We start from the raw sequence: 25,557 nt of genomic DNA, 5'->3' as shown, positions 1-25,557 counted from the left end.
TCTGGGGACATGAGATCTACACTAAGGGTGTGTGATCAGCTCTTCCGCCGTTTCCTTCCAAACCCTGCCGTGGGGAAGTCATGTGAGAAGATGAAACACAGTGATCGATGTGAGGATCCTGCATCTCATTCTGTCCTCCGATGGCCGGCATTTCTGAGAGCAGCCAGAGCCACGAAGAGAGCACAAGGTCAGGATAAGTGTCTCCACTCTGACCTGGAGTCTTGATGGCTAAGAGCAGTCTGATACTGCTGTTCGATTGTTTAGAGGGGAGGGAGGAGGGGGAGATGCCTAGCACAGCCTTGGTCAGCAGTGATAGAAATTCAATTGAATTTCTAATAAAACCTGCCTGAAGTTGCTTTTAACACTAAACTAAAGACAAGAGGGAAGACTAGGGTCATGAGGTTCAACTGGGATAAGGGATTAAGCAGTGTGGGTCCTTAGTTCTATATGCCTCTGTCATAGAGAGTCATTTGGATGAAAGTACCGGCTTAATCTGGTTTGACCAGTCTTGATTTCTGTGTTCTCTGGTAGGTACAGTGGGTTTCTGGGCGTCTGAACACGGGATACTTTGGACTGGTGACTGGTATGAAAGTAGAGTACACCAAGGACCAGACAGAGGGGTTACATTTTCCCCTCAGTCTCCAGGAGAGCTTGGGGTTCCACTGTTTATTTGCCTCATACTGCACACCTATTAATTGTTTTTTTCTTTGTTTGTTTACCTGCTCGTTGGGAACACAAGCACACTGAACGCAGAGGAGGTGACCCTTTTAAAAGCAGAGAGCCGCGAGTGCCATTTAACAGAAACAAATCCCTTCATAATTTCCATGATTTGTGAAAGTGAGTTACTATGTAATTACCTACAGTCGAGTGTGTGAGCCTGGGGGATCAAGCATAATGGACACAAAGCAAGGACAGACCACTGATGTACACACTAACTATCATTGTCTGTCATCATTGACTAGCCTGAAGGACACATTTAAACATCATGTAGGTTATGAACATCTGCAGTCCTGTTGCAGATCATCAGCCACGCAAGTGCCAAAAGCCACAAGGCTTCAGAGACACCCGGGAACGAGAAACAGCCATGCTAGGAGGGGATGGGGGGGTGGTATGGCTGCAATCAGGCCTGGTTATCTATCCACAGTGGGGAGGGAGGCGAGAGGCCGCATGGCCAGGTTCTTAATATCAGACAAGAGAGCCAAGATAATTGCTCAGTGCAAGTCCTTCCTGGACAGGATGTCAGCTGTGCTTTCATTTGGAGCAGGACTCCAAACCAGACCTCCGAACAGATGGAGCCTGACAGCTTTCTTGGGTCTTCTCCAGCACGTCGAAGCCGAGAGGACTGCGTGTTAGTGGAGTGTGATTCCAAAAGCAGCACTTGCTTTGTTTGGAGAGCGATTAAAAGAAGCAGAGGAGAAATGAAGGGAAAAAAAAAACAGATGCAGGGTTCTCAGGATCCACACCCTGACTTTACAATCATGAACTCGAGCAGCAAAGCGTGAGCAGACAGAGGAAGCTGGCAGGAGTCTAGCATGCTGTGCGATGCCTTCTGAGCGGATCTTTGTCTGTAACTCAGCACCATTCAGTAAATCAGATAACTCAAAAGAACTTTAATTACATTGGCTTTCATCTATGAGGTGACATCACATTGTGTCCAACACATCTTAAAGAGCTTCAACAATCTGCTAATAGAAAACATGAAACCTGACCCCAAACAAAACAAAAAAGGGGCTGGTTGGGTTCAACCTTGGCTGACCCGGCTGCCGCCCAGACACTCCCTAAGTGACATATCTAATGTTTACAAAAACACTGCTGACATTCGGTAGTGATACTCTTTATCTGCAGTCCGTGCCTCTTTGTTGCCAGGAATGTGTGAAAGTGGACCTAGACTTTTAACTGACAGCTTAAGTCTGCGGGGAATGGCTGGAGTGAGCAAGAATGTAATCCAACAACATATGTCCACAACAGGGCTAAATGACTTGACAGAATAAAGGAAGACAAAATGAAACGGTACCTTGTACCCAGAGGTTAACGTCTTGAGTGCGGAGGCCGATGTCATTTGTCACTTCACAGCGGTACACTCCAGAGTCATTGCGCTCCAGCGGCCGTGTGAAAGCAAAGCTGTTGTTTGAGATCTCGACCCCCTTGGGCATCACCCCGTCCAACCTGAGCAGAAATAAAACATTATTTTTATACTCCCTTGTACAGTGTGGAGGCGTCAGCGAAAAACTATTCTATGACTGGCCTTGTTTGTTCAGATGCCCTGCTGCAACAATTACACGATCGCATGACCACGATAATTTGAGCTGTGCGCAAATCCATCACTGAGCAAGTGTTCTACGTGGACATAAGGTCTCACAGTCTGAAAAGAAAAACAAAAGAAAATAAAGCGCTCGGCTGTCTAGACTTAAATGGTGCTGTCAGCTCAAATGAGCTTCATATTCTTGCTTTCAAAGCCGGATGATGACAAAGAGCTGCCAGCTACTCGGAAGCATGGACCATTTGGAATCTTTTATTTATAGATGGGAGACTTCCCGATGGGGCTGAGCCGTCAACAGCTACGGGGGTCGAGACTACAGGGTTACTGTGAGGTAATTTATAGACAGCTCTGATTCTAAATTTAAGTTCAACAAAGTTAATGTCAACTGCTGATTGAAATCAATATTGGCAAAGTTATTTTGCTGGGAATGTTTACAAACCTAAAATTGTTGGGAATATAGAACCAGACTTTTGTGAGGACCAGTTCATTCAAAGAGTCCACTTGCATCTGATCAGCAAGCATTTGTGTCAAAGTAAAGCAGAGACAGCAGCAGTGTACTTTTCCATGATCAGTGATCGACCAGACGGTCTGATTCGACTGTGAGGAAACATAACCTCATCGACAGATTGGAAGGTGTTGTCAACAAACCTGGATGAAGTTTTCCTAACCAAGACCTTAACCAGCATTATCAAACTCTTTACAAAGCTCCTGCATAATATGCTAATGTAGCATGCCAATAAAAATTGTGAACGAAATTGACATATTTTCTGTTATTCCCAAGTGCCATAAGGAGGGTGAGAAGCAGGGACAGCATGTCACTAGTATATCGCCTGGCACATATAGGCAAACATTCTCATATTCACATTCAGACCTATCAACAATTTCGAGTCATCTCAGTTGGTTCTTGGACAGTGGGAAGAAACCAAAGTGGCCAGGGAAAAACCACGCAAGCACGGGGCAAAAAAACTTCCTGCAGTGAGGATAAAGCCCAAAGTTGTGTACAACTGAAACTATATATTTTCCCCCCAAGTCTCTAAAGATGGATTTGTGGAGTGGTGGAAATATTACATTTACCAATTTACTTGATAAATCCCAACAAAGCCACAATGTGTAGAGTGGATGTTATTGTGCAGTTGCGATGATTTGCGGCCCATCATTGCAGTGCACACCAGGACAGGAAATATGGTCTTCAGCTGCAAGTGTTTGTGAAAGGTTTAATGTGCGGTTGTTAAAAGCTTTGTGTGGCAGCAGCAGATGAGGACGACCACATAAAGAAGGTTTAGACAGAGGTGGCTACTGACCTGACCCATGAGAACTGTCGTGCAGGTGGATTTGCTCTGGCATCACAGATGAACTTCACGTTTCTTTGACCCACGTACCAGTTGGCCTCGATTCCTGCTATCGAAACGATAGGTGCAACTGAAAAACAAGAGAAACAACAACTAGTTTTAGAACTTTTGCTATACTCTTTTCTAATGTGAGACACTGCGGACATTAATTTGACAGTGTGACAAATGGTCGGGGAGAACAAAGTGTGCACTGCGAGGGCTGGACTAAACAAAAGGCTTTGCGGCTCCAATGCAGGATTTCTGGTGAACCTGAGCCAAGAGCAAATAAACGACCTCCAGTAGGTAGAAAGTTAGAAAATGACAAACTCTCAGCGAGCGCAGATGCAGTGCGGCTGATAATAATCTGCTGCCTCAGTGTGACAAAACAACAATAGGATACCGGAGTAGGCCATAATGAAACCGACACGTGCCACTGTAATAAGACATCGCAAACACAGAATTCAATGTCCAATTTTTTGTTTTGATTTCTCAGGAGGACAAATGAGGAACTCATTACAGCGGGTAGATGCCTGTGCTCATCTTATCCGCTGACCCTATCCACACACTTCAAAACATCGTTGAAATTGTGCTTCTTTCGCAGTAAAATCCCCTGCCTCTGCATTTGACGTGATTTATTGAGCCGCAAAGACTCTTTCTTCCTGTATTAACCTTGGTCTTTCTGTCCGCAGCCCCTCAGCAGTCTCTTGCTACGAGTGTTGCAGAGGCTTGATCAATATTTCATAAAATACATTCATTAGCCTGTGCTCAAACAGTCCAAACAGACACTGGCCCTCAGTCCGGCTCGCCAGGGAAGCAAGCATCGATGGATATAATGTTAAGATGACTCTTAAATGGTTCTTTTATAGCTGAAGGAAGTGAGTTGACCGTTGATGAATCAACCAGACGGCACGCAGAGATCACTGGGATCAAGCAAGAACGGCCGTTACATCCGCAATTGAGTTGATGTGGTTGTTATTAAGCAATCATCCTCTGACTTGGTTGGAAGAAGCATGACAAACCACAGACAAAGGCGCAGTTCTAGAAACTATAACGTCTCATTTTTACACGTGCGTCAAAGGTCAATAAGCAGAAGAGGTTCCAAACTCCTCAGACATTAAAGCTCAAACAACCACCTACAGCTCCTCAGTTTTAGAGGTGTGTCTGAGCAATTAAAAAAGTAAAAATATTGGAATAACACATTTGTTTCCTACCTATTTTCAAGTCATCTTTTAAACCTAGTATTGGAATGGGCACCACTGCCAGCGTGTGTGGCGATGCCTGAACATCCAGGGTGGGGGTTGTTCCAGCAACTTGTCAGTAAGTTTGTTTCCAGAATTGGGTACTAATGTGCCTGGTCCCAAATCCAGTGTCTGGTTTTCAAGGGCAGGATTTCCAGGCGTGGTCATGAGAGGATGGTTTGGCGGTTTGGCATCTGGAAGATTGCAAGTTCCCAACTAGTGATGTCATTTTGGCTTAACACAAGCCGTAATTGGACTGGTTTGCATATTGACATGAGACTGCAGGAAACAGGTCAGTAACTTCAAGCGTGACCAAGTGGTTTGCACAGGAACCTTTCATGAGGCATCACCTCAGAACCAGACTGATTTTCCTTGTTTTGGATCATGGCCTTCAGACAGCTCAGATGATCACATCCATTTCAACTCACACTAAACATGTAAACTGCATTAAACCAAAGCTCATGATGTTCTCACACTGCAGAGGCCAAGACTAGATATCTCCACACTGGCACCAAACATTGAGATTCCATTCCTGATACTACTACTTATAATAATAACGATAATAAATCTCCAGCCATAGCGTACATAAACATATCAGACACTCCTCTGAAATCTTCTTCACATCACCGGCTTCATAAATTAGTACATGATCAAAGAAAGGACACAGTTTAAAATCATGAGTTTTCATCAGCCCGGTATAGTCCTGGTTTATTCAAGTCATCCCGACTGGCTGGTTTCTAAGGGCCAGTTTGGACCTAAGAATAGTTTTGTTCTCTAATGACTAATAAAACAAACCTTTAAACACACAGATAAGCAATAAACCAAGTCAATTACATGGACAATTAAATCTGATTTCAGGTTATCATGGCCTTACATGGAAGACTTGCGAGATAATTCTCAAACCAAATCAGCCAAATTTGGCAAATAATACACACCAGAGCAGTGGGACTCATGTGGGGGAGTTCATGAGAGTTCATAAATGTGTGCATAGGACTTAGTGGCTCAGCAAGCACAAGAAAGAACAAACAAACTCACATTGAATATTTAGTGTGTACGGGATACGGAATTCCGTCAGCAGGGCTGGATGGCGCACCACACAGGTGAGGGTTTTCCCTTGGGCGTAGCTCTGTGGCTGCCACATGTAGCTGACTTGAACGCTGGTGGTGCCGTTGGATTCGTCCTGACTTTGCTTCTCACTTCTCCCATACAGCTCAGTCTCCCAGAAAACCTCAGCGACGGGTCGCCCTCGCTCTGCTATGCATGTGGCCACAAGGGACTCGTTTCCTCCATCCAACAGAGCCGAGGGGCCGGCGGATACATACACCTTTGGCTCCACTGCGTAAAGACATGGGAAAAAGAAGGACGCAATGACAGAATTACTCAACATTACAAAATGAATATTGATTTCTTTGTGCATAAATAAATAATGTCCATCAGCATTCAGGCCAAAGGAAGTGGCCTCTGTACACTTGAGAGCAGAATGACTTCTTCCATTTCACATATATGCATTAAAAATTTATGAAACATTATATTTCAACCATAAGGAGGCGTTTCAGCAGATACTGTTTTGTTGTGGAACAAACATACTGAGTGGTTCATGGCGGTTAATACAACAGAAGAGAAGCTATTAACAAGCTCTTCTGGTCCACTTCTGATATGTCAGAGGTTCCTGAGGGTCAGCTGTGTTTTGCTGGAAAGACAACAGATTTGACAGCGACAGGATCACAAAAGACGCATCTTATTGAGATCACTATCTTAAAAGTGAACTGGAAATGAAAACTGAGTTCCAGAATCATAACCTTCCTGAAATCACCCATGGGAAAGTTTCAAGAGACGGTCTATAGTTCACAGCGCTCTGATTGCAAGCTATTTTCCATCTCCATCATCAGTTGCAGCACTTGTTCCATCTTTTCCTCTCCCATGATCCACATTCAGTTTTTCCGTTTAGCCTTGTCTGCCACTGCCTTCTAAGAGAACACACAAGCAGCTGTTGAACTCAGTGCATCAGTGACAGCTTTAAAGCCAGCACGTGTGGGCACACAACACAAGGCCATCACTTTAGGGACACCTGCCATCTTCCCCCACTGCAACGTCAAATAACTTTAGGCACCTCTTCTCTCTGAAATAACCTGCCTCGGCCTCCTCTACCTACTGAACTCTATTGAGTCAGCCACCTTCTGCTCTTGCCCCTCCTAACAAGCTGCTGACTATAAACAGTAGCTGCACTATGTTCGAAGGCGATCTGGCAGAACCTTCAGAATGACTAAATCAGTTAGACATGTTCATTTGGAGTCGCCGTCAGGAAGGGAGGGGAATAGTTTGGAAGAGTGGAAAGGGTAACGATTTCCCTTCAGAAAACTGGCTGTGCTGTCCCACCCTGCAACATATGCACTCTGACGTCACAGCGGGAGGGGGAGACCCCAGCTTAAAGAGATGGTCTTTCATCATGTTCAGACATCTTTATCAACAAGCACATCTTCATGATGTCAAGTGATCAATCTGTTAGACCGATTATCATGTTTTTCTTCTTAAGATGGTAAGACAAAATCCTTCATCTTCTGTTTTTTCAATCATTCGGACAAAATCTCCACCAATGGAACTCATATTTCACTCGAAACTTCCCTGGAAAAAAAGGATCCCACACGTTTATTAAAGGCCTCTCCAATTCTACATGAGGAAAATAATAGGAATCAAATGTTCGACAAGATTCGACCTGTAAACCTGTAATGGTTTGGAGTGCATAGTTTCAACTTTTCCATGTTCTCTCTTTCCTTGCGTAGGTGTTCCCCACTTTCCTCACAAACTTAAATAACTGCCCCATGGGTCTGTAAACTCCATTACTGGAGAAGATAATAATCTAAATAAGACGTAAACATGTGGAGCAAGGAGCTGGGAAAACATTTCACTTGGGAACTAGAATATTCAAACTCATCCAACCTTGCAATTGACGCTAAGTTTTCAGCGAGTTGTTTACATGAGAAAGAACATCGAATGACTTGCTCTTTGTATTGTGTCGTCGATTGTTTCCAGTTTACATGGAATTTATTCAGAATCTTAATTTGTTTGCTGAGACAATAATACAGGACCATTCATTGGGTCTCTTGTGGAAGATTCAAAATGAATGGTGGGGTTTACTTGAGTCATGATGAAATGGTATCACCACTGGTTCAACCAGAGAAAATTTACAAAGCGTAATAGATCGTCGTCGTAACAGGTGTCATATGATGGACTGGTAAAAGTCCAAAGTCACCCCTGCCTTTTGCCTGATCAGGCTGGACCTTTCCTGCAATACTTTGCCATGAAAACCTTTTTGCTTTCCACCTGCTGCAATGAGTTCGTGTATTCAATTTTATACAAGCTCATTTCATTTGACTCTGAGTACCCCTGTGTGCAAGCAAATATAACATCGCAAGTGATCCAGTTGACATCATGCATTCAGAAAAAATAAATGTTATTGAAACTTACTCCCATTAAATATTCAAAAGACATCTTCTGGTAATAGTAAATCCCTTAAAAAGGTAATTAAGCTATTATTTAAACTTCAAATGATAACACAGATGTGCTTGCATTAGCTAACGTTCAGTTGTAGGTCCATGTACTCAGTTAATATGACTGCATTGTGCCACACTAGGACGAAACATCTGCTGCCTTTCAAACAACTTACGTGTTTGATCAATGCTACAATAAACAATTTTTCATGGTTCATTCATCCATCAACAATTAATTGTGTGCTTTCATATTCTCAATTTCTCATTCAGTTTTCAGCAGAGAATAACAAAGCGCATTAAGTTGAGCCAAACTGTATTATATTTTCCTTCCTATTGGCCGTAGGGCAGAACCTTTGGCTTGAGCTGCGCACTTCCTCTTGGACTGATACTGATGTTCTTATGTTTTGCTCACCATTAGTTACAGAAACAAAAATGAGGGATGTTTGTTTTTGGCCTAACAGGCATCAGATATTTGCCTTGAGTACCCGGACAGACTGTACCCGAATGTTGCTCTTTCACATGGGTGAGATCAAGACAATTGAGAACTGATTATTGGTCATTATGAAAACAGGTGAGGTGTTGAGCTACATGACGTGAGAACAGGCTTGTTTAGGTACATTTAAATCTCTCAAAAGCAACATCAACAATGGCGGAAAGCAAACTGTGATTTTCTTGAAGCTGTCCTCTTCCCTGTGACAAAAACAGAACTCAGCACATTCTCCAAAAGAATGGCCCGATGCAACCAAAAACACACAGATGAGAAAGCGTCTTTTCATTGGTGCCTTGGGAACTCCAGACTGCTGAGTTAAGGTCTTGTCCTTGTGATGCGCTTTTTCTCACAGAAATGCTCTGCGGTAGAACCCTAATTCCCACATGGCCCATATTAAATTGCTAAGCACACATATTTCTGCCATAATCGTTCCCAATTTACATCTGAATTGTGGGAAAAAGAGCATGTTCATGTGGAAGTGCGTTCATATAGATCATTGTGTATGAAAATAAGAGGAAGCTTGGAGTAGAGTGAGCTGTAATTGGACGAGGTGAGGGGTAAAAGGACTGGAGCAGCATCAATGAAGCACTCAGTCATCAGAGTGTTCTCAGGATCAGAGGAGGAAGACATGATGTCTCTGTCTATAATGCAATTTAAAACTTTCAGCTCCACTTAAGCACAGCCTAACCACCTGGATTGTGTGTGAGAAACCTCTCCAGACTACAGAAAAAGTGGAAAAAAAATCTGCTGTGAACTGTGCTTGACAAATAGCTCTGTTCATTTGAGTCACCACTGCCCAACACATCAATTCATTATCAGATAATTACAAGGAAAATATTTTCTTGTGGAAATGGACAAAACACTGCCACTGAATCTTCAAGAACTTGCAGGTAACTTTCGGTACATCAGCATGTGCAACAGCATCTGCTGTCTCACAGAATTACATAAGATTTGAACACGCTGTACTTTAATTCAATGTCCATCAGCGCGATGACATACATGCTCTCAGCCTCCATTGATGTGCTAAAACAAAAGTCAGTCTTACCAAACACGTTAACGTAGGTGGACTCTTGGGTGTTTCCAAGAGGAAAGGTCGCTACTTTGCAGGTGTAAGAGCCGATATCTTGGAAGCCGACTCCTGTGAGAGTTATGGTGGCATCGCGTATGGACGGCGATACGAAGGAGATGCGTTTTGCGTAGTCTGAAGAAATGGAAATTCCATATTCTGGGTTGAACACAGCCAGAGTGATGGTTCCAGATGGGAGGTGACGTTCCCAGGAGCTCTGTGTGAGGTTGAGGTTTGGGCCCAAGTCTATTCTGCAGGTAAGTGTAATATCCTTCCCCAGCACCGCATTAACTTTGTCCTGAACCACCACCTGGTTGCTGCTCACACCTGGTGACAAACAATGGGAGAAAAGAAGAATGTGTTTACAGACATGAACTACTGCTACAGCAAATGAAGTTCACATATGGCATAGATAAAAAGTGACAACTGACTACTTCTGGAGGAACATAGAAACTGCTTAATTGATGGTGACGATATATGTAATTACTGTTAATAAAGTCATTAAAGTCAGCGATTGGTTCAGTCAGATGTAGTTAGAGCATATTCTTTAAATACATAATTGAAGGTAGTAAAGAACAGACGCGCACAGCATGACATGCATGGCGTCGGATAGTCGAATTGCACCTCAGATGTTACACAGAAGAATTGGACGAACTTGAAACAAAACAAAAAGTCTCGTCTTTATTTCCCAAACCTTTTTTATGAGATCCCTAATGAATCACCACTTTTTGATGGCCTGGCATGTATTTGATGAATTAAATACAAGCCAGTAACCTTCCTGGCAGGGATCATTATGGTAGACTGACGGTAAAATTGTGGTTGAACTAACACATGTCAAAGCATTGGCAGGTAGGGAAGTTGTCTGTCATTACTGTCGCATTCTGCAAGTGAAGTTGGTTTTAGCAGGACATTGTTAGCAGAGGGCGGATGAGCAATCATCGGAGAACAAAAGTGTGGATTAGAGTTGAGGGTCCGAAAAAAAAATATCCATGTCCAACTAAGATTTTTTGACTGGGAGAGGCAATTCATTTGGGGCTCAATTGTTAGGGTGCGAAAGTGCAAGTGCAGGTAAAGAGCCAAGTGGCCACATAGTTACCAACACACATTCAGTTCCGTGATGCTCTGTGTGTTGTTGAGCATTTGTACATATCACACGTGGATATATTACAAGAAAGTATGGCATTGAATATTACACCATAAACGATTCCTTTTGTTTGACACCACAACAACAAATGTCCAGATCTGCTTACACATCACTTGCCTGTAGCAAGACCAGACGCTTTGTAGCAGTGGTCAGACTTATTTTATGCTATCCTGTACTTAAACTGACATTTTGGATATTGAAGATCAGTAGAATGGAGGAAAAAGACGTACACACAGGAAACCAAAAACAATCTGAACCTGGGGAAAAAACAACACATGATGATCTCACATGTGGTAAATATTGCAAGGATATCCGGCTGCTGAGTTTTTTCCCCAAAAAGAAAACCCTTAGCGGCGAGACTAAATACAATATCATGGAAAACCAGGTTGAAATTAATACCTAAGACAGGAAATGGCCAGAGCTGCGAGTGGGAAAATCTTCATCCACTTATTTTGTTTTTTTGGCAGCACAATAGCACACATTGTAAATTCATAGCATCATATAGGCTTCGCAGTTCATAAGAGGCTTTACAAAGATTTACGACACTACGGGCGAATGGGGGAGTAATTTCACATGAAAGCCTGTTAAAACATTATTTTATACATGGAGCATATAAACAGTTAATGTGACTGTAAATATTCAAGGCGCACATGTCAGCTTTCTTGACACTGTTGCCGTCAGCTATATTTGGGAACCTTAAATTTCCAACTTGGTAAGTTTTCTCGGATGTGTATGGAGTAAAACTTAAGAAAGTGGTCCACTGGCCGGTATTTTGAGTCTCTGGCACGATCTTGAGTGGTAAACCACAGCAATGCTATCTTGGTTTGTGAGGAATATAGCCAGGGAGGCTGAGGCTCCCGGTGCTCCATTACGTCCCCTGTAATTTCAGTGATTACACACACACACAGGGCACACACACACACACAGGTTTCTCCCTCCCTAAATACGGACTAAGTGTGTGACCATGTGTATAGGATTCAAACATGTTGTTTGCATGGCAATTCAGCCAATCGACACCTTGCACTGCTCAGACATATCTCAAGTATGTTCATAATGGGCATTAAAAATCCTGGCAACACGTCTCTCTAATGACTTTAAACTGATGCAACAAAAGTCTGTTGAGTATTTAAGTCCAACTTTCCCAAGCAGTTTCTCGAGTTGGAAAGGACTACTACCAAAGGAACCAGACTTCAGTTGTTGCCTCATCCTCACACAATGGCCGATTCTTTACTAATTTAACAATTCCAATAAAAATATTAGTTGACTAGTTTTGGGATGTTTCGAATGACGAATTTTTTTTCAATTTCGTTTTTTTACATGCTGTGTGTGGGTGTTCTCAGCGTCGTCCAGTTTCCTTTCAGTCAAGTGATGCATAATAGGAAAACAGATTCATTCACCACAGATGGGAATGTGAGAGTGGAGCGCTTTCGCAATCGATTTATCAAACACGTAACTCAACTGGTAGAGAAAGGAAAATGAAAGTTATGCTATTCCAATCCACTGCCGAATAATTTCTTAAACTGCTTTGCTGATCCATTGATTTCATTGTAAGATTTAAAAATAACTGATATTGTGGCTGTCATTAGATTGATGCTACTTTTTGACAGCGTAGAGGAGTAAGTTCCCCACTAAATATACAACATCCTTAATCTACATTCTTGTACAAGGACACACATTCCGCACACGAGGACTGCGAATGAAGCCGCCAAGCTTGGCACCCATGACATTGTGTTGATGTGTGTGGACACGTGCGTATTATAGCTGGTGAAAATGCCACACATATCACAGATACCTGACCCTTCAACTGCTCCTGGACAAAGTTTGTCTATCCCAGTGGGTCGTCTTTCAAGTGGCAGCCTTCAATGGAACCAGACTCTGATGCATGTGTTTGCTTTACTGTAAGCATTTGGGGGCGAGGAGGCAGAGCCGAGAAAAAAAGGGGAGCGAACTCCACCCTTAACATTAGGGGAGGAGAGACAGATGGCCTCGGCATGGGATACCTTAAGTCGGGAGCAGGCTGAGGAAACTTGGCACCGCTCACAGGGAGCGTGACGAGCACATCCAGAGCTTGTAAACTAGAGCACCGTGAAATATTATCTGAAATATTGCAGGCAAATATAATGTCCGCAGTGTGCTTCTAAGGCTCTTGTGTCACTTCCTTAAGCTCAGGACTGTCACAAGTTCTCAGTTAAAACTATCCATCGAATTCAAGTGAGCCATCAATACAAGTCCATTGGAGCACTAAATGAACAGAATATACTGGTCTTACATTTGGAGGTGCTGCCACTGTTCAGCATCACGGTGTAACAAAAATAAATAATCCGAGTCAGTAATCTACTTGGTGTTTTCTCAAGACAATTTTTATATCATCAGAACTACTGATATGAAGGAATGACTGTCGTAGAATACAGGTACAGGGGCACTTCACATCACGGGACTGTTAATTCTTACTCATCATGAAATGTATCATTAATTTAGCATTTGCTGCCAGGAAATGAAAGTGAAGAGTGAGATCGTTGGAAAACTCTACCTTTTATTCTCTTTAAAAAATGTCGAGTCGTCTATTTTGTTACTTCTCTTTCCTCAATTTCAGATTGCAAAAATCCAAAACTAGCAACATCACCACAACATTGTTTAATCCATTTAAATCCATGTAAATGTCATTCAAACATGAAACTATATCGACAAACATTCCACACACTGCTTATCATCATTTTCACGTTCAAAACTCTGCAAGCAATTTAGTGTTCACAGAATGAGAAGCCTTGACCTCAATGACAGGAAGTCCACATGCCTGTAAAAGTAAACTTCAATCTGAATGCGATGAACTTTTGCATCCTTTTCCCTGAGAAAGCCCAGGAAAGAATGAAATCATGGGAAGGATATGCTTGTTCTTTGATGAAAATGCTTTTGCATATTTGTTTCTCTCTCTTATGACATCATTAATTGCGACAAGCTGCTTGGAAGACGCAACAGCAAATCAAAACCTTCCTTTTTGCCTGGCAACCGATCCAAACATTCCACATCTACAGCTGAATGTGCCAGAATCTCCCCACTTATGGAGCTGACCTAGCTATAGCCCTGACCCCCCCAAGAGGAGGCCGAACATCCACTTGAACCAAAGTGAACGGCATGCAACGACCATATGAGATTGAAATGTTTTCATGCCGCTCGAAAATAGACAATTTGTCAAGTTTGTGCAGACACAGTTCTTGCATAGATTATCAAGTCCAACAGCACTCATGAGGAACTGATCTAAAGACCTCACAAGACAAGAATGCAGACATGGGATCTGTGCAGGAGGGAATGTGGTTAAAGACTACAGCGGATGGAATCTTTGAGTGCAGCATTCAGCAGTCAGAAGTGGATACAGTAAAGGGAGAATAATAATAATGAATAAGGGCTCTCAGAAAGAAGACATCTATTCAGAGTGGGTCCAGGAATGAGATGCACAGAGGAAATAACAGCGTCAACTCAAAGATTGAAGAAAGATGGGCAACGCCTCTTCTTTTGCTCCAAATGCAATAAAATAGGGGCGAAAGTAAGGAATGCATGCAATTGTTAACTAAAGTCCTGAGAGCAGTCAATGTAGCAGACCAGCATCTTAATTTTAAATTCGAAAACAGAAAGAGACAACCATGAATGAGTAAGAGTTTCAAAGTCTCAGTGTCATTCTGTCTGATTCCAAACAGGTTAAAGACCCATTTATGCTTCCTTTAGATATGGAATTGTGCCCATCTATTTCAAACGGTGTTCCCGTCACTGACCGCAAACCTCCATGAGTTCTTTGAGTTGTTATTGCAGTTGACCAGCATATCCAACAGGGGGTGTAAGCCTATAGTCATAAGTTTATGACAACAACAAACTCCAAAACAACCATGGCAACTGTGGAAGAATTATTGATAATGTAACTCTGAACAAAAGATGGACAGTGTTGTAGGAGGCGGTGGTCGGTGAGGCCGTTAAATATATGGCAACTGGAGGAAGAGAATTTCCACCGTGGTCTTCTTTGCGTCTCACCAGAGCTACGTACCGGATAGTAACAGTAACACTGCCGCCGCCGTTTCCTGTGGTACTGCTCCGTTGGGTCTATATAGCCGTACGTTTTGTAGAAACGTGCAGAAATACGGACGGAATGAACCCAGAGCACAGACAGAAGACTCTTCTGTACCTGGACCCGTACGTAATGTTGGGCATAAATAAGCCTTTATATATTGGTTTATATAATCCACTGATCTGCTTTAAGCACTTGAATGCAGAGTTGGTATTCTATAAACGGTTGTGGCACATGGCATCAATATTTATTAAGGAGCTTGATTTAGGTAATTGATAAGGTCAAACGGTAACAGCCATAAGTGGTGACGAGTCCACATTCAGCTTTAGAGGACAGAATTTTACGTGAAAACTTTTTCTGCTTTTTTTACAGGTTTGTGTGCAAGAGGACAAACAGTGAGCAGTCGAAGTGCTGTCAGGAGGATTTACTGAAGATATATCATTCAGACAGAAGTCTTACAACATACATTTCACAGTGAAACAATCTCTTTCTTTAAGTTAACAAAAGCTAAGTATCATCAAGTGCATTCAAATACAAGCACAAACTCGACAACAAAAGAAAAGGTTCCTGACACGTATTCTCATTCTTACTATATCCTCATTTCACATGTCCTTGGGGGAAACTTGAGTCAATGGGGAAGATAAAGCCAATTGTTTGGTATTGTTGGCATCTATAGACCAGACCAGAAATAACACAGTCACACAATGCATAGAAGTCTGACACACCCCATCAACCCACTTCTTCAGCCTGCTGAAAACTATAATTCAGAGTCGATAGCAGGCAGGAAACACTAATAAGAGGCGAATTGCTTGTTTTATGGCATGTCTTTATCTTAAAGAATATTTGTGCAGTGTGACAAAAAAATTAGTCCTAACACCAGCTCTAATCTACCCCCTTCCTTCCCAGCATTGTGTCCGGTGAGGGTGTGAGGTTTTTTCAGCAGTTTAATTCATGGCGGAGACAAACAACGGCTGACAGGCCTTTTAAAAAAGAGCCATGTGGAGTCGCTTTCACATGTCACTGTCCTCTTCAACTGCCTTTTCTCAGTGCTCCCCCCACAGCAAGTGGACCTCACTGCCCTTCCCATCCGAGTCACATTTGATTAAAGACCGCTGCCTAAAAACAAAAGGATCAATAGTGTTGACATACAAGGCGTCAGAATCGGTTGCTAACACTCATCAGAGTCGAATTCTGCTTTAGTGGAGGGCTTGTGAAGGACGACTGTGCCAGTGCAGAGAAACACAAACATTCCGAGAGCATTGTGTGGGACTTGTTTGTTGTGCGGGGGATATGGTATTTTTACTATGTACACAATACACAAAGATGGCACCAATCTGGTTCTTTCAGGGGTTTTTTTCGTAAAGTTGACAAATTATACAAAGAAAAAATGCATTGACTCATAACTTCTTTATTTTACCTTTTTACGTTTCAGTCATTATAAAACCTATTACAACAGATGCAACCATTCAATAGTGTATTTTCATGTATCATGTTGTCAATGTTCAAAAACCAAACAAACCTAACAAACATCATGTTTTAAGGTGTTAAAGGAGGTTAAAAGGAAACGATTCAGATCATGATTAGGGTTTGAAATGGGGTGTGAAAACAGATGCTGCGGTGGAATCAAGCTACATCAATGTATAAAGAGTTGCTTCATACATAGCTACAAAATTAATATTGGTGAGAACTCTGTCAGAAAATCCTCTTTCGAAACACTTATGTTGCAAAGAGTTGGTTTGAATCTGCTCATTAGCTTGAGTGAGTTCAGTTTTAAATCACTTTTAGACCTTCCTCAGAGTTCAAGACTAAAAATAGCTCAATATTTCAAAATTAATTCTAAATAAATAATGGCCTTCAATTTCAAAATGCCTACATATTTCATAATACCTTGAAAGTTTTATAACTGGAGAGTTTCAGCCCCCATTCAGTTTATTTCCTTCAGAAAATACAGCTTCTTGTTAACGCTGTAGACTTAACCCTGAGACTTAAATCATTTCATGACATTCATAATATTACTGAGATGCAAGCAGGGGGAAGGGAACTTGGGATCAGCACCTATGGATGATCTCAATTAGAGTCCTGGTGTTGCACATGCTTAACAGTAAAGTGCAAACAAAGTGAAGTAAATATTTGTTAATTCCACAATGCTGCGGGAAATTGCACTTATTTTTAACATGGGGTCATCAGTTCAAATGTATGGATGCCAGAAAACTTGTGTCTTCAGATCAGCATATAGTAAATCCAACTTGAAAACCAGATTATTGATATTGTGATATAAATATTTGCCACCCTGTTTCAAGTCTGGAAAGAGCTGAAGTGCTAAGAGAGTATTCTAATCATAGACGCCACTGCCCTTGACTGGTTTTACAGGAGCTACTGTACTTTCATTAGGCCTGTCCAACATAATGGAAACATTTCTTCACATGCGCTGGAGACTCCAGTAGGGAATAATGCTGTTTTCCTTTAACTGATTCTCAGGCTTATCCAAACTTAGTTTTCTTCATTCTAATCACCCTTATACATCGAAAATGAAGCAGATTATGGAAAACCATCTATAATTTTCACGGGAGGACAAAACTAAAGATCAATGCTGAAGGTCAATCTGCTATTGAACTTTTTAAATTGAGTTTATTTTATCCGACCATCTGTTGCATCGTAACAAAGGAGAGGGTGAGGTCTGTAGTGCGAATGGCTCCCAAGGGAGGTCAAATGCCCTGTTAGTAAATTTAATAATCGCGCGTTTGACAATGAACTTTGTTCTGGTTGGACTAGAGACCAAAGTCACATGGGTTTTTTTTCATGTATTTAAACATAGACAATCTGTTACAACGTAAAACATATAAGAAACGCCAGTATATTAGCATGTGAAAAGAAAAGTACTTCGTGGGAGGTCTTTAAATCTTTCTTTTACAATCAACATCCCAATCCGGGAAACAACACTTGCAACAAAGGATGTTAAACGGCCAAACAACAACAAGCATCTGTACATTGTGTATCCAGTGGTCAGTGAAAACACTTGCTTGGTCACTGTGGTATTTGTCCAGTGTTATCCCGGTCAAGAGTTCATTTTCCCGGCACACCCACAATTCCTTCTCTTACTCTTGTGTATAAGACAGAATTTACATATTTGATTTAAGTACTACGTTTATTTAGCAAATAAATCTAACAGAAATGCACCACAATCAACCACTGGATAGTCATAAATGTAAAGCCTCAGTTTCCACAATTTGCACAATTTGCAACTATTAAATAAAGGCCGGACCTTTTAATGTGAAAACAGAGCAAGGTCGAAATCATCTTAAAACTGCAACAACAGAAGAAATTTAATTTGTGAGGAGCCCTAAAAAGCCAGAAGAACAACATCCAAGTTTGTTTTTCTATGACTTACATTACATGTGGGCTTTAACCTGAAGCGGACTAAGAAAGACATATATTTTCACTAAGAAAACCAGTAGGGTTGTGTATTTTTGTCAGGAGTACAATTCTGGGCAACAGTCCCTGCAATAACTGACACTTAAACCGTTTCGTCTCGACTGTTTTGAAGCCATAAATAAACCTGGCCACTTCAGTTTTGATGTTATCTTCCTTGCTAAACAACTCGAAGACAAAAACAAACGTCAAACTTATTCCATCATAACACAAAGCTCTCGGCTGCTTTGCAGTACAACAACAATACATTGTATGTACAACTACAAACAATAGCTGCAACAGAAATGTACTCATGCTTCTACCATTGTGAACTCTGAAAGTAAACATACAACGGCAGAGATGTGGGCTATTTCAACATAGGGTGATGATGTATGTTAAAAATGCTAAATCACAGTGAGGGGCTGTTGTGCAGCTGTCCGATTCAGGAAATCGTTTTGAGTTATATAATATGATGTAACACAATGAGCCCTACTAACAAATGTGACCATGAGAACATAAAGGTTAGATCATTTCAGTGTGATATTTAAAGGCCCGATTAATAATCTGACACTGGGCTACTCTGGGCAGACTAAACAAAGGTAGCATGTAACAAAGGTAACATGTTGATACAAAAGTACGACACAAAACACTACGCAATTTATTAGGCACTATCAAAAAAATGCATGAAAAGGAGTGGGTAATATTCAAAACATGCGCACAAGACGGTAGTGGCCAAGAACTTAGGTTCAAAACACATACAATTATGTGATGTGTGAAATTGAACCTTTTCTGCTTAATGGTTATCAAATGTGCTACCTTAACAAAACAACAATGTGAATTACAATGTCCGGGTGGCTACTTGGAGCGGCGTATATACAGGCAACTAAGGGACCTCACATTGATGTCATGAATGCTTGTATTTGGACAGTGGGAGGAAACATAGCTACCCTGGGGGAAACTCCGCACAAAACGGACCCAGTTCCACCCAAAGAGGAATTCGATCCCCCGGACTACTCGCTCCAACACTAAAAAACAAACCACAGTGCTGTGAAGGACAAAATACAATACACTACAATTCAGTCTCACTTGATCTGCTGATGTGACAGCTCATCGGTTTAGCATCATAGCCACATGCGAAAGTCAGTATTGGACTGAAAGGTGTTAAACACATCCCACTTGGGTGGTAGTGGTCCGTCCACACAGACAACTGGCAGTGTGCTCATCTCAAACATCATAAGCACATGACAGCTGAAAGAGCAAAACAAATACAACGGAGGGGAGAGAAAACAACCACACCTGTTTCCCATAACCCCCTACACCTCTCCCTGGGGATTCAACTGCTGACTCGGCACATCCTCCATTGTCTACCTCTTTACTACACACGCATTGATGTATCCAACGGACCTGAAACTCAGGCAAATACTGGGACCCTGGTGTTTGGTAAAGGGGGGCTCAACTCCCTAAAGCAGCAGGCAAAAAAGGCTTTTAAATGTTTCACTCTGTTCATTCACAGCAGGTAATTAAACAAGGAAATACCTGGGAGCCATTTATTCAGCACAGTTTCCTTTGAGTCAGAGATCGAGAGAGCTGATTCCTGTCTGGATGAGATTTGTCCAAGAGCATAGAACACAAGCTACTGCACAACTATTTGATAGGTATTTTGAATTATGTTCAATACTAAAACTGCAAATGACCAACATAAACCTGATGGTGATAATACGCTGTTCTTAAGTTTCCGAAATATCCAGCATTACAGTGTAGTTTCACATCATATTTCATTCCTTTGAGAGCAGGTCATGACCGTTTTTCGGGTAAAACGATTCACCTAAAAAAGGCTAGTTTCTCACTCGGCCTACCTTACGCCTTACCTCTCCACGCTGGCTTTATCTTTCTAAGGGAAAACCACATAAAGGGACAAATAGACGGCAGTAGAAACATGACCTTCTCGGGAGAAGTAATTTGTCATTACACTTAAAGCCACTATGAAAACATGAACTATGACCGCTTTAATGTGTTACTGAGAAACATGTCACAAATGTTCCACCAAGTCTTGTATAAAGGACTGCCAAAAGGAAACCATTAAGCACCTTAAACTTAGCATTTTGTGGGACTACTTGGGATCTCAAACCTGGAGATGGATGACGTTACATGTAACAACAGTAGTATTCCCACCCAACACTCACTCAGAGCTGCACAGTTGCTTACATATGTGCCAACAAACCAAAGTACTAATGATGACTAATGCCATGTTTTGCAAGTCATGCAATCATGCCATGCAATAAATCCTGGCACACAGCATGTTCAGATTGGTAGCCCAACAAAGCACAACTCTGCCTCCCTGTTCTGCTCCATTTTATGGCTTCATTGTTCTGATGCAAGTCAAAACAATCACAGTAATGCACCACAGCATCCAAAATAATAAAATTCCCCCCACAGCTTAAGATAATCCTGATCGGAAAAACATCAGAAGCCCGAAACAAAAGTTCAAATGACACAGAACATCACCCTAACAGTCGGTTTATTCCCCTTTAAACAAATTACCAAAAGGAGTGTTTGTGGGTCCCTTTCCCCACTGTGTGGAGATGATGGCTAATTACATAGAAACAGAGTTTATTTCCTCATTTATCATAGTTGCAGCCATGTCCAGATATAAGCTAAATATGTCCCACCTCAGGCTACTTAAATGATCCACCGGGGAGAAGTTAGCCCTCCGGAGCCTGACACTTACATCTGTTAGAAAAGGGAAGCAAAGGGTGGAGTCGACAGAAGCTGGTGACCACAGGCTTCTCCCCGCGCCCCGCACACCACGACCAGCTCACCCCACAACAAAGCACCACACTCATCTGCTGATGGCTTCCCGTCTAAAAGAAAACACTTGGTGTTTCCAGTTCTATTAGCAGTTTTTCAGTCTGCTGCCTCACGACTGAGAATTAAGGAGAGGATTGGATGAATGAAACAGCTGCACCCAACAGATGTCAAACCACATTCTTCAATCTTTTTCAAGTTACATTTCCATTCTGTGATCCATGTGGTAGACATATCAGGTTGACCAGATGCATTTATACATCCCTGCTCTGAATTAAACGTGCAATAAGAGTTGCACTGTCTTCATATCAGAAGGTCTTTCATTTCCTTAAATAAATGTCAGGGAATTTATTGTATAGTTTTCTTAGGTCCTGATTCACACTGTTGCCTGCTGATTTGCTCCGTTGGTTTTTCCAAATATCCACCAACATTCCACCAATGAATATAATATTTGATTGGTGGATTGCCTGGAATGGTGGCTAACCGTAATCCAGTGAATCAAAATGCTCGATAACAGGTGCATGTTTTGTCTCAACGTCATTTGAATTCGGTTCAACTCATAAGAAAATGTCATAACTAATTCAGACATATTGCTTGTTTTCTTTAGCATAAAGCCAAACCAGATTCGAGAGTTTTCCCAACTTTGGCTTTCGGTTTCCTCAGGTACAAATGCCGCCAAAGATTTCATTTTCAAGGGCAGTAAGAGCTGAACTTATGAACACATGGAATCTGGTTTCAAATGTCTGAATTATATTATTATATATAAAAATCTTTAGAAATTAATACCAATATACTGGAAGGATTCAACAACATTAGCACTCAGATAATTGACAAGTACTCTTCAGTTCTTTAGTCATACTAAGAAATAAATATCAGACAGTAAAATCATATAAAAGTAAAATAAATCCAGGCTAACTGACTAACCAGTCTGTCAACTGAAGGGCAGTGACACTAACATGGTTAATTTCTGACAAAACATGACATCTATACTTGATTATTAGTCACAACCGAACCTGCCGTTCTCTGTTCTGCTCTTCAAATCTATTTCTGTTTGCAGCCTGTAATTTAGGTGGCTCCATTACTACAATATTTATTTAGATTGTGAATCATGCGGGCCCCGAGAGAAGCAACCACAAAACTATGGTCCTCAATTATAGACCTCACAGCCTGCAGTCACGCCTTGAGTGAATCCCCTCCTCGCTACACTGTCTACACGACAGGCCGCCTAAAAATGTCAGGCAGACTGACGTTCAGACTGTTTTCGTCCCTAAGTGCATCTGTATCATTGTGCCATGCTTAATGTGTAACAGATCCCCAGGGCCTCAAATCATCGGGCTCCCACAGGGTCTCCTATGATGTGCAATGGAAAGTCATAAAACAGCCAAGTTTCAGCCTTCAGCACGACAGAACTAGTCGAACAGAGGACAGGATACTCTTTTCAAAATTCATGTTAGTGGGGAATAGTAATGATAACACTGACTAGCTTCTTACTGCTGCCAACACATTTATCAGTTGCACTACTACTTTGGTGTTCTGTTCCCTTCTAATCTGTTGACAGACTGCATGAGCACAAAGGCAGTGCGCTCAAGACCTTCGATTGACCAGCTCTGTGTTTTATTTTGGGGGGGTTCTGCTGCATTATTGTAATAAAAGAATGCATGAATAAAACAGTTAAACTCTCCAAAACTATTTGAATGATGACATGTTCGGTTGGAAAAATGATGACTCATGAAGTTTCACTTTAAAAAGTTGAGTGAAATCAGATGAAAAATCATGAGTGTAATCCATTCAAAACAATAAACCTTGGCAATTATCTGTGGAGCGGTCCAACAGGCAAAATGCTACAACACAAATAATGTTACTTTTTTATCTACAACAAAAGCTTTAACTCTGCAAATGAAACAATTTTTATGTGGGCATGTTAAGAAAGTTTCCTTTGTCTGTAAAATGAAATGCAAACGAGGTTTAATGAACTATATATTCTTTCTATCTATATCTTCTATGGGCTGGGGCTTTGTTATCTTATCTAAAGTGACATCTATGACATGATCTAAGACACTCAAAATAAAACCTGACAAACTAATTGATGAGTCTCAATAATCCAGCAAAGACTCAGCTCACATAAACACATATAATTAACATTTAGTACATGGTCAGCAAGAAGAATTCGGTATACAATGTATAACAGAACAATGTAGAGGACTGGGGGCCAGATTTAGAGTCCCACCTAATAAGCAATTAATTTTAAGAGCATGAGAGCTGGCCGTCTTGAGAGTAATGTGATCTCTAAAAGACACGTTAGTGTTCTTCCCAAAGACTTAAAATAGTTCCTGTTGCTGCCACCCACAACTACTAATCAAGCTAACCCATCAACAGAGAGGACAACTTGAAAAGATGTGCTCATCTGTGCTTTTACGCTGCCAGATCAAAAGGCAGATGTGATATCCGCAGCTTAAAACCCAACTTAATGACTGATTTGACAAGAAGAGAAAAATGGCTGAACTCATAGATCAGAGAAAAATCAGGAGAGTTGTCTTCAACGTACTCAACAGCTTGTGACTAGACAAAATAAGAGGCCATCATAACGGGCAGGGAAATGTGACGAATAATTTCCTAAATTCCCCGACATCAGCTTAAAATAAACCCCCTTAAGGAGTTCCTGTAGGTCAGTCATTTAATCCGCTTTGTTGGATGACTTTCATGTTCCTTTTTTTATTAACACAGAGTAGATTCGTTTCAATATCTGGCTTCATATGAGACGCTTAATAAAATATTAAAATACTGTATATAACCCTTATTGATGTGTAAATTAAATTAATGAATGTTAGTATTCAGACATTAATATATATCTTCTGTTACAATAAACATTGAATATTTTATATATTAATAAAACAACAGTTGCTCACATATGCTGTGTTTCAAAACAGGACTGAGTTGGTTTTCAATTCGACTACTTATTGTGTGATGTACACTTACACTAAAATCTAGAATCAGTTAAATGGTCAAACTACTTCACTCACTTTAGTTTTATTATGAATTTGCCCAAGTGGCTGATCTTCAAGTAAAGATTGGAACCCACAAATCTGCTTAGTCACTGTATTCTGGGGGGGAATGCAAGTTCATGCACAACATACATAATTCCATTTCAATATTCGCTTATCATGGGTGGTTCAGTATACCACTGTGAAAAGACTACATTTTTACTGCTGCATTTTCTGAGGGATGAATTAAGATTAACCAGTGTAATGGCTTTTGTTAATCGTCATCTTTGCTCGGTCAATCTGATCTGGCTCAACCTTCCATCCCTGGTTCCAGCTTCGGGACAGAAGGGGGATCCCGCTGGCAGGAAGCCCACGGAGCCGTCAATACTTCAAGTCACTGCAGATGGATCTCATCCATGCAGAAACGACTTCACTCCCTCTGCACTTCTTCCATGACCACTTGGCAAACTTTCCACCGCAAGTGAGGCCAAAACTGCATTTCTCCATCAGGACATTGCTGACCATCTAGTCACCAGTGTTTCCCCCCCAAACACGCTTGAGTTGTGGTCAGGCGTACTGGAAGTCACACAACTCTCCACATGGAGTCCATTTAGGGAGAAAGTTGAAATGGGGGGAAAGCCAGCGTGACTAGCCGTTTCTGAACGCGAGAAACAGATTAAGAATTAGGGATGGAGTGATTGTAAATGTTAGCCGAAATAAAGCTAGCTGCGCTCCAAAACAAGTCGCATTGTGTGGCGGACAAACGGGGGACTCCTCACGGGGTCCTTGCTGGCCAAGTGTGTTCACGTGAGGAACGAGAGCGGCGAACTCACAGGCAAGTCCGAGGAGGACGAGAAGAGAGGTTAAAAGTCCGTTCGGTGGCAGAATCCGAGCCTTTCCCCCGCAGCTGTCCATGTCTCCCGGGTGTTGGAGCGACTCTGCACTCGGCACTACGTCCTGCTGCTGCTGGCTCGTGCCTGCGCCGACTGACCGGCGCGCGAGCCACCAGAGCAGCTCTCCATAGCGACCAGCCCCGCGTGGGCTGGACCAACGCGCACGCGCGCACGCCACACACGACCGCATCGAAAGTGGGGACAAGTGTTGCTGAATAGCAACGAAAAATCTCTCGCACTTGGCTCATACCTGTCAGATTTAAACGTTCAACCACCTGTTTTTTTTTTGTTTGTTTTTTTACATTTGAAGTCGCAGCTCGTCCACGTAGTCCTGATAGGAATTACATGTTGAAGATTAGGGAAAATACTTTTTAAAAGCCAGTCAAACACCACTGTATTTTC

At 41.7% G+C, this 25,557-nt stretch overlaps 1 protein-coding gene across 2 annotated transcripts in view; it reads right to left on the bottom strand.

Annotated features, from left to right (window-relative positions):
• The window catches only part of nectin3a (nectin cell adhesion molecule 3a), a 31,048-nt gene extending 5,814 nt beyond the window's left edge, over positions 1–25,234 (bottom strand). Inside the window, exons 1-5 of one of the 2 annotated variants that reach the window (XM_053873259.1) lie at positions 25,096–25,234; positions 9,850–10,197; positions 5,862–6,161; positions 3,562–3,679; positions 2,015–2,166 (exon numbers count right to left, since the gene is read on the bottom strand). In XM_053873259.1, coding sequence (XP_053729234.1) covers positions 2,015–2,166; positions 3,562–3,679; positions 5,862–6,161; positions 9,850–10,197; positions 25,096–25,177 — 1,000 coding nt within the window. In that variant the 5' untranslated portion in view covers positions 25,178–25,234. Of the gene's footprint in view, positions 1–2,014; positions 2,167–3,561; positions 3,680–5,861; positions 6,162–9,849; positions 10,198–20,344; positions 20,419–25,095 lie in introns of those variants that run through there. The other variant, XM_053873260.1, reaches the window with a different exon arrangement.
• Between the last annotated feature and the right edge of the window lie 323 nt (positions 25,235–25,557).

The sequence above is a fragment of the Synchiropus splendidus genome, chromosome 8 (genome assembly GCF_027744825.2).
Source record: "Synchiropus splendidus isolate RoL2022-P1 chromosome 8, RoL_Sspl_1.0, whole genome shotgun sequence".
In the NCBI taxonomy this organism is placed as follows: Eukaryota; Metazoa; Chordata; class Actinopteri; order Syngnathiformes; family Callionymidae; genus Synchiropus; species Synchiropus splendidus.
This window is presented reverse-complemented; position numbering and strand designations above follow the sequence as displayed.